General features: G+C 48.6%; 7 protein-coding genes across 7 annotated transcripts; 3 read left to right on the top strand and 4 right to left on the bottom strand.

Moving 5' to 3' along the window:
- Positions 1-158: 158 nt before the first annotated feature.
- On the top strand, positions 159-3,484 carry GGS22DRAFT_150133 (telomere length regulation protein-domain-containing protein). Its single transcript, XM_047959268.1, has 3 exons — positions 159-1,145; positions 1,202-1,642; positions 1,696-3,484. Exons 1-3 carry the CDS (start codon positions 296-298, stop codon positions 3,423-3,425), a joined length of 3,021 nt encoding a protein of 1,006 aa, XP_047824003.1. The 5' UTR covers positions 159-295; the 3' UTR covers positions 3,426-3,484.
- Positions 3,485-3,894: 410 nt separating this feature from the next.
- Positions 3,895-6,744, bottom strand: GGS22DRAFT_9154 (kinase-like protein). Its single transcript, XM_047968404.1, has 2 exons — positions 6,705-6,744; positions 3,895-6,504 (listed from the first exon to the last, which is right to left on the bottom strand). Exon 2 carries the CDS (start codon positions 6,448-6,450, stop codon positions 4,000-4,002), a length of 2,451 nt encoding a protein of 816 aa, XP_047824002.1. The 5' UTR covers positions 6,451-6,504; positions 6,705-6,744; the 3' UTR covers positions 3,895-3,999.
- Positions 6,745-7,803: 1,059 nt separating this feature from the next.
- Positions 7,804-11,894, bottom strand: GGS22DRAFT_150130 (AAA-domain-containing protein). The gene is made up of 2 exons (XM_047959267.1): positions 11,600-11,894; positions 7,804-11,505 (listed from the first exon to the last, which is right to left on the bottom strand). The coding sequence occupies exons 1-2, from the start codon at positions 11,720-11,722 to the stop codon at positions 7,900-7,902; spliced, it is 3,729 nt and encodes a 1,242-aa protein (XP_047824001.1). The 5' UTR covers positions 11,723-11,894; the 3' UTR covers positions 7,804-7,899.
- A 360-nt stretch (positions 11,895-12,254) lies between these two features.
- On the top strand, positions 12,255-15,349 carry GGS22DRAFT_150129 (DNA replication licensing factor mcm7; the record flags this gene model as incomplete). The annotated part of the gene is made up of 5 exons (XM_047959266.1): positions 12,255-12,437; positions 12,499-12,758; positions 12,808-12,932; positions 12,989-14,954; positions 15,036-15,349. Coding segments are annotated over exons 1-5 (2,477 nt in total), but the record flags the coding sequence as incomplete, so codon positions are not given.
- A 219-nt stretch (positions 15,350-15,568) lies between these two features.
- Positions 15,569-17,463, bottom strand: GGS22DRAFT_150128 (mitochondrial ribosomal protein). The gene is made up of 2 exons (XM_047959265.1): positions 16,695-17,463; positions 15,569-16,633 (listed from the first exon to the last, which is right to left on the bottom strand). The coding sequence occupies exons 1-2, from the start codon at positions 17,353-17,355 to the stop codon at positions 15,852-15,854; spliced, it is 1,443 nt and encodes a 480-aa protein (XP_047823999.1). The 5' UTR covers positions 17,356-17,463; the 3' UTR covers positions 15,569-15,851.
- Positions 17,464-17,647: 184 nt separating this feature from the next.
- On the top strand, positions 17,648-18,570 carry GGS22DRAFT_9120 (ribosomal biogenesis regulatory protein). The gene has a single exon (XM_047968402.1). The coding sequence runs from the start codon at positions 17,818-17,820 to the stop codon at positions 18,382-18,384; it is 567 nt and encodes a 188-aa protein (XP_047823998.1). The 5' UTR covers positions 17,648-17,817; the 3' UTR covers positions 18,385-18,570.
- A 570-nt stretch (positions 18,571-19,140) lies between these two features.
- Positions 19,141-21,821, bottom strand: GGS22DRAFT_9118 (uncharacterized protein). Its single transcript, XM_047968401.1, has 3 exons — positions 20,945-21,821; positions 20,074-20,859; positions 19,141-20,015 (listed from the first exon to the last, which is right to left on the bottom strand). The coding sequence occupies exons 1-3, from the start codon at positions 21,642-21,644 to the stop codon at positions 19,255-19,257; spliced, it is 2,247 nt and encodes a 748-aa protein (XP_047823997.1). The 5' UTR covers positions 21,645-21,821; the 3' UTR covers positions 19,141-19,254.
- Between the last annotated feature and the right edge of the window lie 611 nt (positions 21,822-22,432).

The raw sequence follows: 22,432 nt of genomic DNA, 5'->3' as shown, positions 1-22,432 counted from the left end.
TACCAGATTCATTACTAATATCTAATAAAGCCAAAACCTACCCCGCAATATCTTTCTATAATGATATATTCAACTAACCCTCTAACAGCTTCAGATTCAATACATATAATTGCACGATCAACTTTCCATTAACTTCTTCTACGAAGAAACATCGATCAACTACCTGCTCTTTCCGCTCTTTAAGAATTAAATTACGAGAAATCTCTTATTGGATTTTGGAAGTCGCTATTATGCCAAGACCCGATAATCTCCAGATGTACATTTGACGTTTATGAAAGCATTCCGGTTTCTATGAATGCAACTAGGATCGACGATTCGCAATATGGAAGAACTTCTCACCCCGGTGAGCCAGACCTACCGAAAACCAATTCATCATGATGAATTATTGGAAATTTCAAAACCAGTCAAGTCTGTCATATCAGTAGAAGTAGAGTTCCATGGCTCATCGCCGGAGGAAGTTCTCGATGCCCTCAAAAGTCAACCGGGTTACGATTCTCTTATATCCATACTGAAGTACCTGCAAAAAGGCACACAATCCAACCATGACTTTGATATCCGAAAGCCTACGCCTCAAAGTGCTCAAATAATACACACATTAGTTACAGAGATCGTCCCGAACTATTGGACCATCTTAAGGGATGCATCCATAGACCGAAGTAAAGGAGATGTTCATCTATTGATTTCCTCTTTGAAGAGTATCACCGGTATCAATGCCCTACTAGCATTCTTACGTGCTCTCTTGAAGGAGGCAAAGTCAGACCTAAAATCCCTGAAGGACTCTCACGTTTGCTTCACTCTGAGCTTTATCCTAGAATTACTATCTCAAATCCTACAATCTGATGATGACATAAAACGGATATGGGATATTAATAATTCATTACATAATCAGACTCAAATTCGCCCCTTGCGCCAAGAACTCATATCGTTATTTACGAACGGAAAGATTGTTTCTTTATCCGCAGAGGCTGAGGACATTTGCAGACAAGCTGGTCAACTGAAGAATGACATCTGGCTCAGTAATACTAAGCTATACGTCGACTGGGTTGCCCAAAATGTGGTACTATGGGTTCGGTCAGGGGACAATGACGATGACCTTAAGCTATGTGCCGAAATATCAACGCGAGCAATGCGATTAGCGAATGCAGGTATGTTCTATTCCTTAATCATATTATATATATACGCTAATTACATACTGCTTCAGAGATCTTTGTCAACAAATTGATTACGGGTCTACTTCTTCAGGATATCGATAGCCTGCCACTGCCACTATTTGAGAAATTTCTGGGGTTCTTTCCACCTCTTGATCATCGCAAAATATTGGGTTTAATTCTCAAGCTGCTCCCAGATAAATATTTGAATACCGTGGATGGTAGTGATCCAACGAAGGACGCTAAACTCATATCAGCCGCATCTGGTGTTTTAAAGACAGTTGTGGGAAATGACGAGGCGCGGAAGACCAATCTCATTTCTTGGTTAACCAGCGGGTCCGGTGCCGGAATTGGTGAAGGTTATGGAGTACGACGAGCTGCTGTTGCCGTCTTTTCTGACGATAAAGAGTCTATGGTGGTTATTCTAGAGAGAAGCCTTGCTCAATTCGGCGACAAATTATATATTAAACATGCCCCGTTACTACAGCAAGATGGTAAGATTCACCAACCCATTATCCTATTAGAATTCACTAACTGTGAGAATAAGCGCACGCCCAAGTCCTATTGCTTAGTGTCGGATATGTTCACAGACTCGTGCCAATCAAACTTACCATGCTATCACGATCAAGCCCTTATTTAAATGCCGTTTCTAATCGTATTGCTGCATCTCAAAACCGTGCTCGGTTTCTAGGGATGGTGGTTGGCGAGGCACTCTCCGGACTCGTACACGGTAAAGAGACAAAGCTCGATTTCAAGATGGATGAGATGGACACGGAAGAAGCAAGATGGTATAAATCTTTGGTCCGGATATCGGATAAAGTTGGTTCTCTAGATCCATTAAGACAACTGACCATGTCGCGGAAACCTACGAGCAAACCTAAGCCAGCAAGATCTTCAGCAACCCCAACTCAACTACCTAGAAAGCAACCTACCCAATCAGGATTTATCATAGAAGAAATTGAGGATGAGGAGGAGGGAGAGGATCCAGACTTAGTGCCGTATGCGAAAATAGATTCGGACGCCGAGGACTCAGACGACGACCCCACACTCATCAATCGCGATAAGCCAAAGGCTCCCGTTTACGTTCGAGACCTTATTGCTTATTTCAGAGACACGGAAAATTATGACAAGCAAAAGTTGGCGTTGATGACGGCTCCTACGTTAATTCGTCGAAAGGCCAACTATGGCACTGAGGTTAGTTCACATGCAGATGAACTAGCTACCCTTCTTGTCGGCCTTCAAGATAAATATGATCTTGACAACTTCGATGAACTACGCCAACAAGGCATGATCGCTGTCGTAGTTGCACAACCTAAAATAATGGGGCAGTGGTTTGCGAAGACATTCTTCGACGGCGACTACTCACTCTCACAGCGAGCATCTATACTCATCGTACTCGGTCTCAGCGGTAGAGAAATAGCAGGTTTCGAAACATCCGAGTACACTTCAGCCGCGCAATTTCCCTCCAAAGTTTTACCATCTAAAGTCGAGAAGCACTATATAACACATTCGTCATCGAATAGGCTCGAGTCTTCAACAACCGGTCTCAAGCCTCTCCCATCAAATGCGCTAGATAACCTAGCTCAAACCCTCTCGCAGACCTTCCTCGCCCCCCTAGCCGCAGAAGCAGCCGATTCAGCAACAGGCCCAGACACGCTAAAACTCTCGTCCTTCACCTCACGTCTAAACTCGCAATCCCCCAACCAAGCAAGAGGCAAAGCGAAACCGCGCATGCGTGCCATTCCCAATACAACCGCCTCCCTCATCGCCTCGTCGTTCTTCTTCCCGCTAACCTCTCGTTTCCAAGCGGCGATGCACTCCGCATCTGCCACTACGCGGGGCATCCTATTCCAGCCGTACCTCCTAACTCTCTACCTCAAGACCCTCGCGCTCCTCCTCCACGCCGCTGGACCAAGCACCCTCGCCTTACCCCAGATGACGGCCGAGTTCTGGGACCTGCTCCTCGGGGTCCGCGGCCAGTGCGCGGGTGACCTGGGTGTCACGCAGGCCGTGCTATTCGGTCTCATGGCCCTGCTCGACGTGAACGAGGCCGACATGCGGGGACTCTGCGAGAGACACGGCCGCGAGGCCATAGAGAGTGTGGAGTGGGTCGGCGCTGTGTTTAGCAACACACGCGGCGGCGATGTTGGTGTTACTGGCGAAGGGGGCGAGGAGAACGAGGTCAAGATGTTGGCTGCGGGTGTGCTAATTAGGCTTCGTGAGGCGGTGGACAAGTATCAGGCCGTACTGATGGGGGATCTCATTGGGTTTACATAGATTGATAGCCGGATTAGATGCCTTTATACTAGAGGAATGTGGATATATGCATTTTATCTAGTTATTCATACCTACCCCATATCAACTTGCCTCCAGGTTCTTATTGATTATTAAGAAAACATTATGTAATCACACATGCTTACATCACCACAAGATAAGTTTCCTTGAAAGTGTTTACCTAATCAGATATTTTTACATAATCACTATCGATTACATAATAGTGCTATATTACCTAACCATTATTCAGCTTCCATGTTACTAATCACAGAAACACAGGTTTAGAAATCATTCTCGATAATACCATTCCTAAACTAAACTATTGGTATCCCATTCATTCTCGACCTCTCCCCACCAACATCATATAATCTTCAACCCCAAAACTCTAGAGGCAAACTCGTTAATTGGAAGGCATCGGTCCGCCTCAAGCGTAGCCCAATCCAAACCCTATTCATATACTCATATTCCATACGCATGTATAATAAAAGCTGCTCACTCGTCTCGTATCGTCTCTTCTCGTCTCCCGTATAACATACTTCGTTAATCCTAGGTCCTTCCTCATCAACCAACTAGGTACCTAATCAGCACCCTCGTAACTCCTCCCTGCCCTCCTAGGTTCCATAATAGCGACCTGCTCGCCGATAATCGAAAGGTGATCTCCAAGACTCCCGATTAGCCGCCTCATTTCATTCGCCACATCGCCGGCCGTCGCGCGCGCCTCCATGACGCTGCTAGAAGGCGGTGGTATAATCGGCAGATGGGAGTGTGGGCCGTCGGTTCGGGGGTCGTTGACGTATGTCTCGGATGAGGCGACAGTGTAATCGCTTCCCCTCTGCTGGTGATGCTGCACCGTGATGGTGTCGACTTCGTCATGGGGGTGCACTTGTATAACATCGGATACCTCCGCGATCTTATTACTGATCTGCGTCGAGAACTCCGATCCGTCTGAGACGTAGATCGAGGGTTCGCGGCTGGAGAAGTTGGTAGGTGCATACACGGAGGCGTGGCGCTCTAGCTCAAAGGGCTCGCGCGTGCCGATGTCTGAGCCAGCTATCGATCCGATGTCCGAGTTTGCCGTGGATGGGCGTGTGAGCTCGGGGAGGTTGGGCTCGGGCATGCTCATGTCAAGGTCGATGAGGCTGGTCATTGACATGCGGTCGGTGGAAGTACTCGTGCTTTGTATATCGTATCCTTGGGAGGGTAAGCCGATGGGTTCTGTAGGGTGGTGCATGAGACGGGGACGTCCCTCGAGGCTATCGGGGGTGCGGTCTTCGTTGAATGTGAAATGAGACATCTCGGGATTGGCAGAGGCAGGGGGTATGCTGGTAGGCCACGACCAGTCTGGAGCGTGGTGTCGGCCGTTCATATCCGCGGGGTCGCTGAGTGGTGCCCTATCATGCGTAGTCGACTCGGTAGCTGCGGAGAAAGACCAGTTATTATCCATTGAAGCGCGCGGCCCTGGTCTCGGCTGTGGTGGTTGCGGCTGAGGTTGCGGACCCGGCCTTATCGTGCCCATGTCAACGAAGTTAGATAGATCACCACCCCCAAGAGATGCATCGAGGTCGATCAATGACTCTCGAAGTGTCGCGTGTAGTGAATCGTCGCGTAGCGGAAGGTCAGATGCTGGGAGTTCATTTGTCATCGGTTCTGCTAGTGGTGCGAGGCGGCCATAGTACATTCGAGAGTTTTCGTCGTAATTGGATATAGTGTTTGGATCAAAGACCTTCTCTAGAGGGGCTTTTACTTTCGATGCGGCGAGGGCTTGTGGAGGTGGTCGACGTCGACCTTTTACTAAGGCTTTTGGTCGCGCAGTATCTTCGCCGAATGTACTAGGAAAATCGACGGCCGAGCCGTAGACATCACGGACAGCCTCGGCATCGGACCTACCGTCGGAAGCATCATGGAGCTGCTCGTCAAAGGCGAGTGTGGTAGAGAAGTTCCATTCATCCGTTGCCAACGAAGTCGATCCTAGATCGGTTGGACCTTGGGCTCCCCCAGCACCAAAGAGAGATTTCCTACTGCCGCCACGCTCTTCCCAGAGCTTAAAGGCTTTTACGAGGTTTGACAGAGACGAAGCAGGATATCTAGAACTCGTGTTAAAAAGATATGGATGTTGTTGGACTCGTTCAATGGAGGGACGTTTGGAAGGGTTCTCTTCGAGGCAGAAGGCGACTAGGTCCCTAAGCTGGTCTGAATACTGATCTCCGTCAAGGCGTGGTAGATGTTCTCTAAGGTAGTCTCCAAGCTGGGGGAGGCCTACGTTGGCTCTAACATTGGGAGGCAATCCCGAAGCAATTTCGTATACCATAGAGCCGAAGGCCCATATGTCGACTTCCGTTCCGTATTGTGCATTTTGGTCAAACAATTCAGGAGCCATCCAATGCGGCGTACCGATGAATGTCGATCGTTTGTCTAGCTTCGTCTCCATCATACCAGCAACACCAAAATCGCAGAGCTGGACTGCTCCGGTTTCGGTAACTAACACATTAGCACATTTAATATCACGATGGATTATCCCCTCCTTATGAACCCAGTAAATTGCTACCGCAACCTCACGCAAAATTGGAATTATCCACTTTTCTTGCAACCCGCCGGGTGCTGTGGGCTTCATTAGGGTAGCAACACTTCCTCCAGCACAATATTCCGTAACCATCCACATAGCTTTACCCACAGGTAGGGCCTCGATCACATGATTGATGTTTTGTGCGCCAGACTGACTTAACCGATGTAGCGCGTTGATTTCTTTGAGAATCTCGCTGTAAGTATCCGCGAGTTTTGGGTTCACCGTATCACTCTCGTCGACGTCGATGATCTTGACAGCTACCACCTGAGAAGTCATTAGGTCGTTGGCCTTGTACACGCGACCGAAGCTTCCTTTGCCGATTAGTTCGGTGAGTCGGTAGCCTGGTGGAGGCTTTCCTGACTTGGCACATTCTTCTTGGACGGCTTCTTCCATTTTCCGGGCATCTTCAACAGCTTTTTGCCGCGTCGTCGTAGGGCCGCCGCCGAAGACTTGAAGCGTTGCCATTTTGTCTTCTTGGGTTCTGGCTGCTCCGGGTTCGGGTTCGGAAGAGGCTCAGGACTATGTAACTTGGTTAGCTATATATTTTAACCATTATAACATAGATAAGAAAAAAAAATGAAAAGTCGTGACGAATGTTATATGTGAGAGTGAAGTGAATTGACTTGAATGGTTATGACGACGGTGTGATCGGCATATGTAGCAAGCAAGGCAAGGGGATGGTTCCCTCATAAATCATCAGTAGCATGGTAATTACTAACGGTATATAGGGTGTATTGGGAACTCTCAGCGGCGGGATATGCGTGAGTGCGATAGCATATGGACCACCACGAATACCTGGCTGACGACCTAGGTTAACGTCGCAATACCACGCTGGTTCACAATTATCGTTAAACATGTTCATGTTCATCGGGCCAGCGGGAGACTCCAAGCCGGGTGGTGAAATAGAAGACACGCATGACGTAGGGGGCGCGCGCATAGACGATGGTGTAGGAGATTGCTTGGATGTGTTGATAGGGGACGGTCGAAAATTGATAAGACGGAAAGACTTGGTAGGCATCTTCTTAGGGGAGGGGTTTGCCTCCTCCAGAGGAAGCGGCTTAGGCGATGACGTCTCACACGCCATCGTGGTGGTGCGTTGATGGGCGATGGAATGAGGGTGGAGGGTGAAGAAAAGAAAAGAGAAGAGGAGAAAACATACTTACGGACGCCTGACAGTTTCAATCGCCTAGGTGATCCAAATACAGGCTCAGCGGGACAGCACTTAGGGGACCTGCCCCGAGGCCAGGATGCAGGGACAATCGAAGAGTCTCAAGCCCGGATCACAGCATCAGGAGTCTTTCGCCCCTCAACACAAGACACCAAATTGCCAGCGCTATGAAGCGCCGATTCTCCCGGAGAAACTTGTAATCCGTAGAATATGGTATTAAATACCCTCAGAGTATTTCATGCTCTCATAAACTCTCATTTGGGTTGTTCCTGGAGTTCCATGGGATTGCTGCTTCGAGATTGTTGACGATTGAGGAAGAAAGGTGACTTGGAACACGTCCGCACTAAAAAGGATACGGAGCTATGCGGTGGCACGGCACTAGTCCTATTATGATATTAGCGTCAACAGCTGAACCAATTAAAACAATCGTATCGGACATCACCATTATACTCGGCTGGTCAGCCTCGTTGTTCAACGATAGCCATCGTGAATTATTAATACCTATTTTTTGGTGTTTAGTAAGCAAGTTTACAAAACCATAGTTTCCAAGGCGACTCAAATCTTTAAGACATACCCCAACTTCATAGACCCCTTAATTGCATTTTAAGTATGAATATATCACCACATTTAAAATAATATGAAGAATCAGACGTAATAACTATTCATTAGATACATTGATTACGTAAGTAACATGTAGGTGGTAGATTGAAGATTTCCTCATACTACACCTCTTCGTTCAAATATATCTACATTAAACTGCTCCGACCGCCGATTTCCATGCTACCCTGTCCGTCGTGCATATCTCCGCTTCGTCCGACCACGAACTCTCTATAAATACGCTCGAGTCGGTTTCTTTCTTGAGGACTGATACTGGCCCTGGTAGCCTCCAATGCCTTGACCATATGCTTCCAGCCAATTAGGACTTCTGTATTGCTTGCCTCTTTCCCCTTTTCGTTATTATCGCCCGAGGCGTGATTTGCTCCTTTGTGTCCTAGTTTTGTTTGTTTCCTTGCGGTCTTGATTTCTGCCAGTTTAGCTGCAATAACAGCGTTCTCGGCAAGTTGGGTCGATTTATTGTATCCCTTCTTTGCTCGTACCTCCGCATCAGCTAAAGCGGCTTCTGCACCGTAGCGAAACTGCACGAAATTCCGACTCCGCAAGGCTACATCCGCCTTGGCTCGGGTATTATTATTACCACGTTTATCGCCTGATGGCTGCATTTCGATGTCATTGAGCACGTCATGAATGGCCTCTAATTGTGCGTTTGACATAAGCGCCTGAAGATCAGCACCAGAATAGCCTTCAGTACGCTTCGCGAGTTCGAGAAGACCTTCCTGCGATAATAGTAACTCTTCGCTCATTTTCACTTTCTTGCTCAGAGCTTGTAAGATGTCAATGCGGTCTTCGACATCTGGGAAACCGCATAGTAAACTTTTATCCAAACGCCCCGGACGGAGTAAGGCGGGATCGATTAGATCCGGGCGAGATGTTGCAGCCAAAACGTAAACCCCGGAGAGACCCTCGGCACCGTCCATTTGTGTCAAAAGCTGATTGACTACACGGTCCGTAACGCCTGTCGAGTCGTGCCCTCGTTTTGGTGCGATTGAGTCAAATTCGTCGAAGAACAATACACAAGGTTTGGCAGCCGAGGCGCGCTCAAACAGATCCCGAACACTCTTTTCGCTAGCTCCGATGTACTTATTCAATATTTCGGGCCCTTTCACCGAGATAAAGTTGAGACCACACTCGCCAGCCACTGCACTTGCCAGAAGAGTCTTGCCACAGCCAGGGAATCCGTATAGGAGAAGACCTGAACGTAATCTCAAAGGACATTGCGCAAATATCGGGGCATATTTTGTGGGGTATTGTAACGTCTCGAGTAAAATTTTCCGCGTTTCCCTGAGACCTCCAATAGAGTCAAATGTAGTGGTAGATGTCTGTAACGAAACATTCCGGAGGGATGCTGGTGTAAACCCTTTGAGGGCGCTATCGAAATCCGCACGACCAAGCTGGATAATATCTAGAGAGTCCTTGGAGGGTATCTCGGAAACAGATCGGATGAGAGCTTCATTACGAGCTCGGGACACAAGAAGTAAAAGGTCGCCAGGCATGTAGCCGTCAGTCTCACCGGCAAGGTCGAGAAAGTCAAGCTCAGGATCCAGAAGGAAACCATCCGGCTTTACATTCGTAGAAACGGAATTGGCACGGCTGCGTTGATCTGCTCCGTCCATCCACGCGCCAGCATCGTCACCATCCACACTCCCGTTTGCCGTAGTAGGACGACTATTAAAAGTGATAGGTGCTTGCCAGGTTTCTGGGGACACAGTCTGTTGTTTGACAATAGTTTCTAAGACTCTTCTCCGTGCTTCTTTATCTGGAGCCTTTAAGTCAACGATTTCCCGAACGACGTGACCTCCGATAATCACGTTATTCAGCGACTCTTTGCCTTGAGCGGTCGCAAGGAGAACGACACCCTTATCGCGCTCACAGTACTGATGCACAATTGAGCTAATAGTCTCACTCACTTGACGGCTCCGGCTATTATCGTTCCCTACTTGTAACTCGGTTTCGACAGGACACAATTTATCCAAATCATCAAGTATAACAAGCGCTCTTCCACCAAGCCTTGCGCCCCAACTCGCGCTCATGAAAACCCTATTTAATGTCTCCTTGATAGTAGAAATTCTGCTCTCATCGTTGACTAGTTTTCGGCATGGGAAATAGGTCGTATGAAATAGGAATTCTTCTCGTAGAGTCTGAGCCAACGACTGCACGACGGCTGTCTTACCGGCCCCTAGACCACCGGTTAATAGGACGGATGACATGTGCGAAAGATGTGACTTTAGATCTGTTAGAAGAGAATCAATCCCAACAAGGACAGAGTCGCTCGGGGGCAAAGATTCGCCTATATCATTTTCCGTCAGCCACGTTGGGCGAGCAGCTGATGGTTGAATTTCGATTGATATGGGTTTTTCGGATCCGAGATACCAATTCAACTGTTCCTTGGAATCTAAATTAGAGGCCTCGAGTTTTATGAGACCGCCCTCCCAACCTTGGGATAATTCGAGGTTGTCGTATACTGGAAGTATCATTCCATCGGTCAATGGTCCGCGCAGGAGACCATTGTCTTTGCCTTTTTGGCCATATATATGTGATATTCTTTTAGCTGTTTCTTCCTTTTCAGCTTTCGACTCTCCTCCAAATTTCAAGCCGTCCAAGGATTTCCAACTGTCGGCTTGGAACGGAGACACCTTCAAACTTTTTACCACACTACGTGATAATGGTGTAGGAGCTGGTTCGATTTTTATTATTCCCCCAACAATCCCCGAACAACCGAGTACCGCGCATAAGGGGCTAGAGAGAGAAGCAGTTTGTGTTGTTGGAGGGTCATCCCACGGACGTAGTTGAGCAACGACTTTCTCAGTTGCCTTCACAGTTTCACCGCTTGCCGCATTTTCTTGCTGTTTCTGAGGATCGATCGGGGGTTGAAGTCCGGCTGGCTTGACGATATTAATAGCAACCCAGTTGACTCCTCGGAAATCTTTCGACGATAGAAGGTCTCTATCAACCCATACACTTAAATCCTGCGGTACTGATCCTTCGTCAAACCATTCATTGCAGAATTGACGATCCACCCCCCTTAAAAATAGTGCTGGCTTCTTTTCTTCCTTTGCGCCCTTCTTACGCACCGTACTTGCTGAGCTCTTCCCACTTCTCCTAGACGTCCCACCCACACTACGGTCTTCGCGAGTGCTTTTGGTTGGCTTGGATCGGGTCTTAGGTGCGACAATGACCTCGGCGTCAGGGGCAATCTTCACAAATGGCACATCTGCCGCAGGGGGCGGATCGAGTGACAAAATTTTGATATTTGCCGTGGACGTGGGTGAGAGATGGAGGGTCAACGGATGCGGAATCGGAGGCTGACCAGAGACGGCGGTGTATAGGGGATTCGGCAGGGCGCGGATTTGTGACAGAAGGTTTAATTCCAGGAAGGTCGCGTGGAGCTCAATCATCTCCCAATCTTCAGGTGTCAGAGGTTCGATATTAACTACGTGAGCTAGTGGGGGGTCAACGTGTATTATGGTTGTGACTTTTTGTCCATCTGTTAGGCCAAGAGTCGCGGCTAAGGTGGCGTCGATCTCAACAGAGGCAACCTCTTGGTCTCTGCCACTACCGCGTGTACCACTAATACCATCACGATCAACTATAGGGGCCATCTTCCGCTTGCTAGGCATCCCCGTCCACCCAACATATATCGACCGTTGTGAGGAGGGTGAGCCATTGGTCTGAGGGGAGCCATTGGCGGGCAAGGGAACACGGTAATTGAGCTCGACGATGACATTTTGGGCCGGCTACATAGATAGTTCAGCACATATCCAGATGAATATTGAATAACAAACCCGGTCCAAAGGGGTCGAGGGGCTAAGGGAGAAGACACAGGCTTACAGCATTAATGTTTACAAGAAGATTGACCAGGGACGTCGGAAGATTCACAAGACAATTCTTGAGATGGACCAGGGATATCTCCGCCGGCGTAGATTGCGCGTTCTTCCGTTGAGCTGGAGCCATGGTGGATTGAAAGGGACGTAACTAACTTCGCAAGAGTCTTGAATGGCCAATATTAAGTACTATTAAATGTAGAGGAAAGATCAAATGGGAAACATTGTGACAGGTTCATTGCCAACTTTTAGACATTGAGAATTGAGAATTAGTTAGCGACGTGTTCTATGCAAGTCGACACGATAGTGAAGAAAAGGCCTAAGTTTCTAGGGCCATTCTTCTGCATATGCCGTGGACCGAGGTACTCATCCACTAAATTCAATTCGATTGATCGAATATGCAAGGTACAGAGGTACATCCCTACTCCAACTGCTACGAAGCCCCGCATCTTACGTAATGAAATAGACTCTAGCTTCCACTTTGCACGTGGAATTTAGGGAAAAGGCAAAAAGGTACAAGCCACGACCCAGAAGCCCCGATCCACTAAATATTTTAATGACTGAGGCTGGTGAGCACGCGAAAATTCGCGTCAACGCGTTTTTGGAAGTGGCCGCCCCTCTTCCCCCTGTTGGCGTTTCCAGCCTCCACCGTTCTGCATAGAGTTAGAGTTAGACGGATTAAACAGTCGAACGAACAATCGTTGCGACTTTTCGAACTTTATCGCAATTCTTCAACATCCCACCACCGACTTTTGGCCAGTAAGATTCTTACGAGTAAAACTCAATTGAATTGATAATGGCGTTACTCCAATATAGAAACGTCGTCGACTACGAGGCGCAACAAGGTCGGTCAACCGTTACTTATGTTAAAATCCAATTTCAAGCTAACAGTCTGTCAAAATGCAGCCGCCTTTGGGAGTTTCCTGGAAAAGTTCAAGACTTCGCCAGAGCAAACTCTAACGCATGCTATCGGTCAGATTAATATCGACGAAGATGATTTAAGTGACGAGTACGATTTTATGGACGAAGATGACGAAGCGCATGAGCGACGGCGAAAAGAGAAAGCTTCGGCACGATTGCCAAAGCACAAATATGCCGATATGATGCAGAAGCTGGCAGATCGCACAATCGACGAGGCTTTAATAGAATTGGATGATATTGTTTCCGTAAGGATTGTGTTTCCCCCCTGAAAAGAGTTCAATTAATGTGAAGTAGTGGGAGAATGACACAAATGAAGGACTAAAACTTGTCGAGTCCATCGAGTCGAATACCAAACACTACGTCGAAATCCTCTCTAGAGCTATTGACAACAAATTGCCCGCCCCTACAAATGGCATCACGTATGAAATTACACCTAATCACATGAAATTTCGCATAATCACTAACACCGCTTTAGATTCAAAGACGATGTTCTAGACGTGATTATGGAAAGAAGACAAGCCCGAAACCGAGACCTTGCCGAGGCTGCTGCTAACAACAACAACCCGGAATTGCTCGAGTCTACCTTTCCCTCTCAGCTCACGAGACGGTACACGCTTGTTTTCAAGCCGAGGACATCGACCAGCGAGAAACCAGTGAAAGCACTCGCTGTTCGACAAGTACGAGGAGACCACCTCGGTCACCTTATTACTGTTCGTGGTATTGCAACCCGAGTTTCAGATGTGAAGCCTATCGTACAAGTCGGCGCATATACCTGTGATCGTTGCGGATGCGAGATCTTCCAGCCTGTCAATGATAAGCAATTTGCGCCCCTTACTAGCTGCCCATCACAAGAATGCAAGGAAAACCAGTCCAAGGGCCAACTCTTCCAGTCCTCGCGCGCATCCAAGTTTCTACCTTTCCAGGAAGTTAAAGTTCAAGAATTGGCAGAGCAAGTACCTATTGGTCAAATTCCACGAACTCTTACTGTCATGTGCTACGGAAGCGCAGTCCGCCAAATCAGCCCCGGAGATGTTGTGGATATTTCCGGAATTTTCCTCCCTACTCCATACACCGGCTTTCAGGCGATGCGAGCTGGTCTTCTGACCGATACATATGTCGAAGCACACCATATCGTCCAGCACAAGAAGGCATATGAAGAGATGATAATTGATGACAAGCTGCTGAGACGTATCAACACTTTTAGCCAGTCGGGTACTGTATATGAGATGTTAGCAAAATCTATTGCTCCTGAAATTTTTGGTCACTTGGATGTCAAGAAGGCTCTTCTCTTACTTCTTGTTGGTGGTGTCACGAAGACGATGGGCGACGGCATGCGGATCCGTGGTGATATCAACATCTGCTTGATGGGTGACCCCGGTGTTGCCAAGTCCCAGTTGTTGAAGTATATCTCTAAGGTTGCCCCCCGTGGCGTCTACACATCGGGTCGTGGTTCCAGTGGTGTCGGTCTTACCGCTGCCGTAATGCGCGATCCTGTAACTGATGAGATGGTACTCGAAGGTGGTGCCTTAGTTCTAGCCGACAATGGCATCTGCTGTATTGATGAATTCGACAAGATGGATGAAAACGACCGTACCGCCATCCACGAAGTCATGGAACAGCAGACTATCTCAATTTCTAAAGCCGGTATCTCGACGACTCTAAACGCCAGAACCTCAATCCTTGCCGCCGCCAATCCTATCTACGGCCGTTATAACCCACGCATATCACCCGTTGAGAATATTAATTTACCGGCAGCCCTGCTCTCACGTTTCGATGTCTTGTTCTTATTACTTGATACACCAACCCGCGAAAGCGACGCACAGTTGGCTAAACACGTAGCATACGTTCACATGCATAGCAAACATCCCGACCTCTACGCAACCTCCAACGATGGCGACGGCGCAGCACAGCAGCCGAATATTGTGTTCACCCCACACGAGGTGCGCGCGTATGTAGCACAGGCTCGCACATACCGACCAACCGTACCAGAAACCGTCACAGAGTACCTAACCAAGACGTACGTGCGCCTACGTGATGCCCAGCGCCGCGCCGAGAAAAAGAACAAACAATTTAGCCACACTACCCCTCGAACGCTACTAGGTGTAGTCCGTTTAGCACAAGCACTAGCCCGACTTCGGTTCGATACCGAGGTCAACCGTGACGATGTAGATGAGGCGCTAAGATTGATGGAAGCTAGCAAGGAAAGTCTCGCGGCGCACGAAGGCGCAGGTAGCAGAAGGACGCTCAACGCTGCTAGCCGTATTTACAACTTGGTCAAATCGCTAGCAGATAGCGGCGCGTGTAGAGCTGATGATGACGATGATGACGGCGAGGAGGGTACGGTAGAGCTGAGCCTGCGCAAGGTACGCGAACGTGTCTTGGGCAAGGGGTTTACGGAAGATCAATGGATAGCTGCGTTAGAGGAATACGCGAACCTTGATGTGAGTACTCAAATATTTCTTACCGTCTTCCTCCTTTTCATACCTCCTTAGAGAATGCAAATGACTGACATAGAAAAATAGGTCTGGCAAACCGCTGGCAATGGAAGTAGATTGGTATTTGTCGCCGCGACTGATAATGCTGGAGATGAGGATGATGAGTAAGGAAATCGATTGCATATGCCGATATGAGAGTCAGGACATACTGAGTTCTTGTCCTTTAATGAATCATGGCGTGGAAGTAAGGGGGTGAAAACGAGCCACGGCGTTACGGATCCGGGATCGCGATTAGCACGAAGATGATGAATGAGGTGTTTATGCTAGAGACGTTTGTTTATTCCACCGACCTCTTCGTCGGGTTGCTTGATCTAGATTAGGAATAAGAAACCTTTTAAAAATGATAAACCCCATGGATGTGTTAACTATGAAACTATTAGTATGATGCGAAAACCACAAATGGACTTTGTTTAAAATTGATGAGCATAAAAGTCTATGGCTCTAGTATCATTGCTGGGGAGAGATCCAGGGGCTAGTCCCCCTTATGTACCGACGATACTTGATTCTATATCCTACGATGAAGTTGATGTTAATTTCGACCTTCATTTATAATTAAAATTTCTCTATATTGGCTTACCTACCTAAGTACACAATCAATTTAAACCAGAGTCATTGTATTATACACATTTCTCGCTAGGTAGGTACCTAGTTGGTCATAAACCACCTAAAATTCAGTCTTACAGGAACAAAGCTTCAACCAATCAGCAAATCCTAAAACAAATCACCATTCAACCAAAACAGTCATCACCTCACACATCTCATAGACATAGACACATATGTTTAACTCTTTATACAGATTTACAAGTCCTAAGTCCCGATCCCTCATTATCCCCCCATCCTTTTTTACATCGACATACGCACATCATAAAGCGCAACCCGTTCCATCTCGCCGAGTATGCCGCTTCCGGCTAGTGTCCACTTCTCACTGACGCTCTTCTCGTCGACGCGCATGCGCAGGATGCCGCTCGCGGCCCAGTACTCCATGAGGGCGCGGGCCTCCGCCTTCGACACGCCGCGGACGCCGAGGACCTGGACGCCGTTCATCGCCTCGAACACGCGCTCGTCGTACTTGCGGTAGAAGGGGTCGCGGGGCGGGAGGGGCTGGCCGTCGCGGGCGGCGATGGCCTGCTCTAGCGCCTTTTCGAAGGATGGGAGGATGGGAGTGTTGCCCTTTGTGCAGACGCCGAGGACGGCGCCGCCGTTAGGGAACTTGGACTTGCCGCCGAGAGCGTCGGTGAATAGCCGGATCAGCCCGAAGTCGTGGCTGTGGATCAGGTCGAAGGACGGGGTCCGGTAGTCGCTGACGCGCATGATGTGGCTGAGCCCGTCGAGGGTGAACAGGATGGGCGGGCGGCCGGGCTGCATCAGTTCTCTCCAGAAGGACTGGAAGACGGGCCAGGCGAACTCGGGCTCCTTGGTGGCGGTGGCGAGGGCCGCGAGCGACGTGCCGCGGTTCACCGAGATCGGGAGGTGCAGGTGGTCCAGCTCGACCTTGAGTTGCGAAAGCACGGCATGGTTGGCTTTGGAGATGGCTTGGAAGAGCTTGATCGTGTAGGTGGGCTGCGAGTACATCTCGGAATTGGGTATATGAGCATACTCGGTTGCTGCTGTGACTAAATCTTGGCCTGATCGCAGGAAGAGTGGTTAGTTTATCGATTATATCGGACTGGCGATAGCTTAACCTACCTTCTGGGATATTTATGACGATCCATTTGTTCAAGAACGCGGCGGCTTGTGCTTGGAGACCAAGGATACTCTTTCCAGCCGCTCTCTCCCCATTAAGCACCAATCTTAACGTCTCTTTCTTGCTAGCAGCCTCTGTAAGTTGTTTCGCTAGGTCGACCGTTTCTTGTCTAACCAACAAATGCGGTGATCGAAACAGGCTCCAGTTTTGTGTCGCTTTGAAGGCCTCGCTAGCTCTTAATTGATCTATCAATTCCCCCGGGAAGCCGATCACTTTGCCTACGGATTCGGAGTCTATGATATTCTCAGCCGTAAGTTCCGGTAGGCCCTTCACCTCCAGCGCATTATCGTTGGTGAGCTGGATACGCTTTCGAAAAGCCTTTCGTTCCCCCGATGCCGGTGGTTTAAATTTATCCGGACTTCGTTTCTTCTTGGAATTCAAAATCAACATCTTTCCAGCACGGATATGTCTCGACATACCGCCATCACCAACGACTTTAGCTTTGCTCTTTGGAGCCGGCCGCATTGCTTTTGTGTATTGCGTAGCCGAAGTCGTGAAAGCCGCCGTAGGTGCTGCTGGTGATGATGTCGCTAATAGGGAGGTAGGCAAAGTGATCCTCTGCGAGGGCCGTGCCAGGCACCTCCAGCAATTAGCGCTTGCCATTGCTGGTGGGAATCGAAGTCGAGCTCCTCTGCGAATATCGAATATGGACGAAATATGGATAGCTTCGATCTCAAAATCGCGAATTGGACCCAACTAAATTTTGGTAATTGCCCCTCTGATAGGTACATACCGTCCAATCGGTGCGGGCAATAGCACCCATGGATCTGGGCAGGTACAGCGGAGAAACCAGCCCTCCGACCACTATCGATAAACTGATAACGCTAGATTTCTAGGGGTCCACCTAAATTTTCTTAGGATCAATAGGAACTTTTTTTTCTTCAATAAACCATCGCATCCATTTATTTCACTTACCATTATTGCAACATACAACATCCAACCTGGCGGTGCGCCGTTAAAAAGTCAAAACAACCACACAACTACAACCGCTAAACACATCTACTGTTAAACTCGACACTCTCAATTGGCACGCTACAAACAACTCTGCGATCCGGGTCAATCAAAATGGCCCCTCCAACGACAACCTCGAAACCCAAACTCGACGTCTCCGTCACCAAGCCCACACCCTACACCTTCGACCTCGGGCTCCTCCTCGCCAACGACCCAAACCCCCTCTCAACCTCCGAGCCCACCGAACCCGCCTCCTCAGACCTCGAATCCCAACTCGCAGCAACAGCCCGCGACGGCGCACAAGCGTTAATAAACCAACTCCTCAGCACCCTGCCCCTCAACACCAGCACCTCCGGAGTCCTGCTCACCCTCCCCGCCCCCACCACAGCGCTACCACGCGAGAAACCGCTTCCAGCACCGAAGGAGCCAACACGATGGGAGCAGTTCGCCGCGCGCAAGGGAATCAAGCCGAAGACGCGGGAGCAGCGACGTGCGAAGTCAAAGACATACAACGAGGAGACAGGCGAGTGGGAGCGCACATGGGGCTACGACAAAGGCGGCGTGCAGAAGCGGCGGTCGGAGGGCGCGGTGCCGCATGATTGGGTGGTCGAGGTTGATGAAAAGAAGGAACGGGAGGAGAAGGAGGCTAAGGATAAGAAGAAGCGGAGGAAGAAGGCATGAATGTTCCGTGAATAGGATTGTAGGGATGGCATGTCACGGAAAAGACCGGGGAGGGGACAGCTTGGCTGGGGACACTACGATGTTGATACCCGCGCATAACAGATCACGATGCGGAGAGGCAGGCGTTCGGGCGTTCACGGTACGCGGAGACGGGGTTTTGCGGACTAGGCACATATTTATATTGGCAACTGCGGAACTTCCGGTAACTTTATGGTACAGATTCTTTTCCCGTCCCTTGCTTTTTTCCAAACTCCGTCGCTACGTTTGTGCTGCACTCTATCCACCTTGCGCGTAGCTTTCACCCTATAGCCAAGTAGGAATTCGTTATTCAAAAACACACGCAAAAGGTGTATTGAGAATAAATTCTAGGTTATGCTTCTACACAACCGCCACAGACATCACCGCACCAGTATCCTAGAATCAATGTCGGGGTATGAGGATATCTCCAGATCTCCAAAAGGTCGAACGTCGAGGAACAGAATTAAACAAAAAAAAACAGATGGTGTTGTTCGCAAGCGACAGCACGATACCACTCCACTCCACACTCCTACACTACCTTCCCCAAGTATTCTAATTTACCACCACCAGACCCCCAAAGGCATTGGCATACTACCGGCCTATAACGGACGAGCTTCGAGCTAGACGATTGTAGAGCGCTAAGATATGAAACAAAAAAACAAAAGGTTGAAATCGTAAACGGAGCGTAATGTCGTCAAAAAACAGGACCGCCAGGCCAAATGCCGTATATGCACCACATTCATCTCCTGGGGGGGTATTATCAAGACAAAGCAAAAAGAAAGGTATCATCAGATCCGGATTAAAACCCATCCTTATTCTCCAACTGCGTATGCCGAGATTTAAGTGGCCAAATTAAGAGAAATTCATCGGGGAAAGAGGTTTTATAGGCGACAGCGGCCGCAGTTCTCGCTCTCCGGATCGCCGTGGCGGCATGTCTTGTTCGCCATTGACCGTCAGCGAATTTGAATGTGCCATAACCGGATAGTTCGATACTGCGCCCCCGTTTTGGCCTCCTGTTTGGCCTCCTGTTTGGCCTCCTGTCCCTGGTTTCTTTCTTAGTTTTCCATTATGTTGTTCCATAGGAGGCGCTGATAGCTTGTTGCTGTCCGACGAAGATAAATTTCGTTCATCCGGAGTGTTGGCCCCACTACGACTTCGTGAATCCGGTGTCGCAGTTAGCCCTCGAGGCAGCGGTTGTTGAAATAGTTGATATTCTTCTTCGATATATCTAGCTTCGTTCCTGCATCCTTGCCAACATAATCTCCAATCGCAAACGAGGAACTTGAAGCAAAATGCGTCGATTTTCATGCAGGGCTGGAAACATATGCAAAGATTGCGGAAATCCATCTTGTTTTTATCGGAATGCGCGAGAAGTAGACTGAGATGGCACGTGATGGCGAAAAGCAGGTAGTAGTTGAATGGTGACAGATTAGAAAGTTCATCGATGAGCATTTGAGGTACGGATTCGGCACCAGCACACTCGCGAGAAATTCGCTCTTGAGCTTCCTTCGGGAAAAGTTCGTCGGGAAGTTCGCGTAACCAGGCTTTGAACATAGAACCAATAATATTTATATCGTAGAGATCGTCCTGGGCAAATAGATCGACGTCATATTCTGTTAAATATCAGTAAATTGTCATATAAATCAAGGGAACAGGGGATGAAATTCTTACGCTCATCGAACTTTCTTTGCCACTTCTTAATCTGAGGACCACTCCCGGGTACACGATATAGACCTTCGACATCGGTTCCTTTTAGGTTGAGATAATCAATGGCTCGCCAGGGAAAGGCGGGCATCCAGAACTCTGTTTTGTCGCGGGAATCTTCGAGCCGCTTAGATATCCTCGTCATTCTCGTCTGTTCGACCAATGGCAAGTTGATAACCTTCAAAACGTAATGCTCGTCATCAACTGCCAACTCCCTATCAGATGTACTGGCACTACGGCCGCTTCTTCCAAATAAGCCCTTGCTGATCATGTCGGCTGCTCGACTACCGGAATTTTTCAGACCATTAAAAAATGTATTGGCGTTATTATTGTTGCTGAGGGAGGAAGGGTTGCCTCTATAATAGTCTTTATCATGTCGGTGGTCTTTGTTCCCTGAAGTGTCCCGGGGTATCGCGCGGTCGGCAGAATGGTTCCGTACTGTCGAGTTCATCATGTGTCTAAAAGACCTCTCGTGCCCATCGGCATTCATTGGTGCCGTCCTCAAAGGTTGCATACCCATTAAGGAGTTGTTCTCTCGCTCCGGTTCACTCAATTTGATTGTTATCGATTCCTTTGGGCTATGTCCATCCCTATCCTTCAGCGATCTGTTGCGACCCATTAGTGTGAAAGGCTTCGGTTTATTCTTCTTCGAATTGGCCTCTTGTTCGTTGGTCGACGTCAACGAAACGTCAGATCTGGATGGCAAAGAATGGCCTGACTTCTGAGCTGAAAGATCAACAGACGAGGATAGGTCTAGTTGTAACGAAACAAAGGGTTAGTATCATGGGACTGACATAATACGGAGGTACAATTCCTTTGAACTCTTAGTCAAACGTACCTGAATTCTTGGAGATTTTACTCGACGCCCCTCTATCTGACATAATGGTATTCTCTGTCCCGCGGGACATAGCGTCGCCCGCGCTGGCACTATCGTTGTGTGTAGGGTAAAGCTGATTGGCAGACCTCGAGGTTTTGCCGAAGTTAAAAAAGCGGCTACCACTCCTCGAGTGCTTCTCGACCTCGGGATGGGAACATGTATCCGGCACGGTAGAGGCGGTGGTAGTGGTGGTGATTGTGTTTGTCGTGTTTGACGACGGAAGGAGAGCTAAAGGTGGATATTCAGGCTCGCGGCGATTGGGAGATTGGCGTCGCCGATGTTGAGCGAGATGCACGTCGTCGGGAGGATGCAGTGGCTGGTGAGAATCGACGGGGTAAGCTTGGTTTTGTTGCGGGACGGGTTTCCTAGGCGTGGTCGTGTTGAACTTGCTAACAAAGGGAGAACGTGGTGATTTGGGCGACCTCGAAGACGTCGGCGAGACAACTCGCAGGCTGGAATCGCTACCGAGAGTCGGACGCGGGCTGAGTCTCTCTGTCCCTAGGAGGCTTTGATCGGGGTAGTTTAGAGCGCGAGCGCTGTTATTGGCGCTGTTATTAGCACTGGCATTGGCGCTGGCGATGGCGCTGGCTGCAGATTGATCGCCCAAGGAATCCGAATCGCCAGCCAGGGACAGCGGGTTGGGAACTGGCTTTCGGCGCATTATGGATGGTATGTGTTCCCCTTATTGTCCTCCGTCAAACACACGAATCGGGGAATAACAGGGAAAGACCTGATTCGCTGTATGCCGCAGGAGGACAGGATGAGTCGTGCGCCTTGGAATGCTGTATCAGGTATCAAGTATCGGGGTATCGAAACTGATTCGTAGGAAGGATTAGTAAAGTGAGATAGGGCAGGACTTTGTGGTGAACCTGCGACAGGAGGCGCCAGGCTAGGGGGTTGATTAAGGATATCCCAACGTATCCTGGAAGTAATAAGAAAAATAAAGAGATGTTGCAGGGTATAGGGTATAGTACAATTAAGTAAGTTAAGAATCTTTTTATTTTTTTGTGATGCCTTACGAAAGAAAAAATAAACAACCCAATATCCAATCTTGATATTTTCCAAGGGGAAAGAATTGAATTGAATATTCAAGATTGGAATTGGTTTGACGAATCGATGAGACTTTGGGTCCTGAAAGTCTGGGAAGCATCGACAGGGGATAAATGGATATCCCACATGGATAACCACTGTAGTAAGGTACCGAAACCGTAGGCACCTACCACTGGCTACCAGGTCCTCCCTACAGTTATCCAATGTCGCCCGTGCCTGACGATTGGAAATGCGCTAAGTCTCAGGGGTCAAATCGTAATCAATGTACATCAATACAAGCTATACCTAATCTGTATTTCTTACAGATATTCCATGGATATCCGTGTACATGCATGTACTTCGTACAGGCAACAATTATATTAAAGCGACCCATTTAAGCTTGGTATTTTACTACCTAGC

The sequence above is a fragment of the Annulohypoxylon maeteangense genome (assembly GCF_022496945.1).
Source record: "Annulohypoxylon maeteangense strain CBS 123835 unplaced genomic scaffold GGS22scaffold_1, whole genome shotgun sequence".
Lineage (NCBI taxonomy): Eukaryota > Fungi > Ascomycota > Sordariomycetes > Xylariales > Hypoxylaceae > Annulohypoxylon > Annulohypoxylon maeteangense.
This window is presented reverse-complemented; position numbering and strand designations above follow the sequence as displayed.

Excerpts from the sequence above, each read along its gene's own strand:
- GGS22DRAFT_150133 (XM_047959268.1), top strand. The coding sequence starts at position 296 with ATGCAACTAGGATCGACGATTCGCAATATGGAAGAACTTCTCACCCCG. Across the intron at positions 1,146-1,201 it reads AATGCGATTAGCGAATGCAG|AGATCTTTGTCAACAAATTG; the intron begins GTATGTTCTATT and ends ATACTGCTTCAG. Across the intron at positions 1,643-1,695 it reads CCCGTTACTACAGCAAGATG|CGCACGCCCAAGTCCTATTG; the intron begins GTAAGATTCACC and ends TGTGAGAATAAG.
- GGS22DRAFT_9154 (XM_047968404.1), bottom strand. The coding sequence starts at position 6,450 with ATGGCAACGCTTCAAGTCTTCGGCGGCGGCCCTACGACGACGCGGCAA.
- GGS22DRAFT_150130 (XM_047959267.1), bottom strand. The coding sequence starts at position 11,722 with ATGGCTCCAGCTCAACGGAAGAACGCGCAATCTACGCCGGCGGAGATA. Across the intron at positions 11,506-11,599 it reads TTCTTGTAAACATTAATGCT|CCGGCCCAAAATGTCATCGT; the intron begins GTAAGCCTGTGT and ends CTATCTATGTAG.
- GGS22DRAFT_150128 (XM_047959265.1), bottom strand. The coding sequence starts at position 17,355 with ATGGCAAGCGCTAATTGCTGGAGGTGCCTGGCACGGCCCTCGCAGAGG. Across the intron at positions 16,634-16,694 it reads CGTCATAAATATCCCAGAAG|GCCAAGATTTAGTCACAGCA; the intron begins GTAGGTTAAGCT and ends TCCTGCGATCAG.
- GGS22DRAFT_9120 (XM_047968402.1), top strand. The coding sequence starts at position 17,818 with ATGGCCCCTCCAACGACAACCTCGAAACCCAAACTCGACGTCTCCGTC.
- GGS22DRAFT_9118 (XM_047968401.1), bottom strand. The coding sequence starts at position 21,644 with ATGCGCCGAAAGCCAGTTCCCAACCCGCTGTCCCTGGCTGGCGATTCG. Across the intron at positions 20,860-20,944 it reads TAAAATCTCCAAGAATTCAG|ACCTATCCTCGTCTGTTGAT; the intron begins GTACGTTTGACT and ends CGTTACAACTAG. Across the intron at positions 20,016-20,073 it reads GCAAAGAAAGTTCGATGAGC|AATATGACGTCGATCTATTT; the intron begins GTAAGAATTTCA and ends GATATTTAACAG.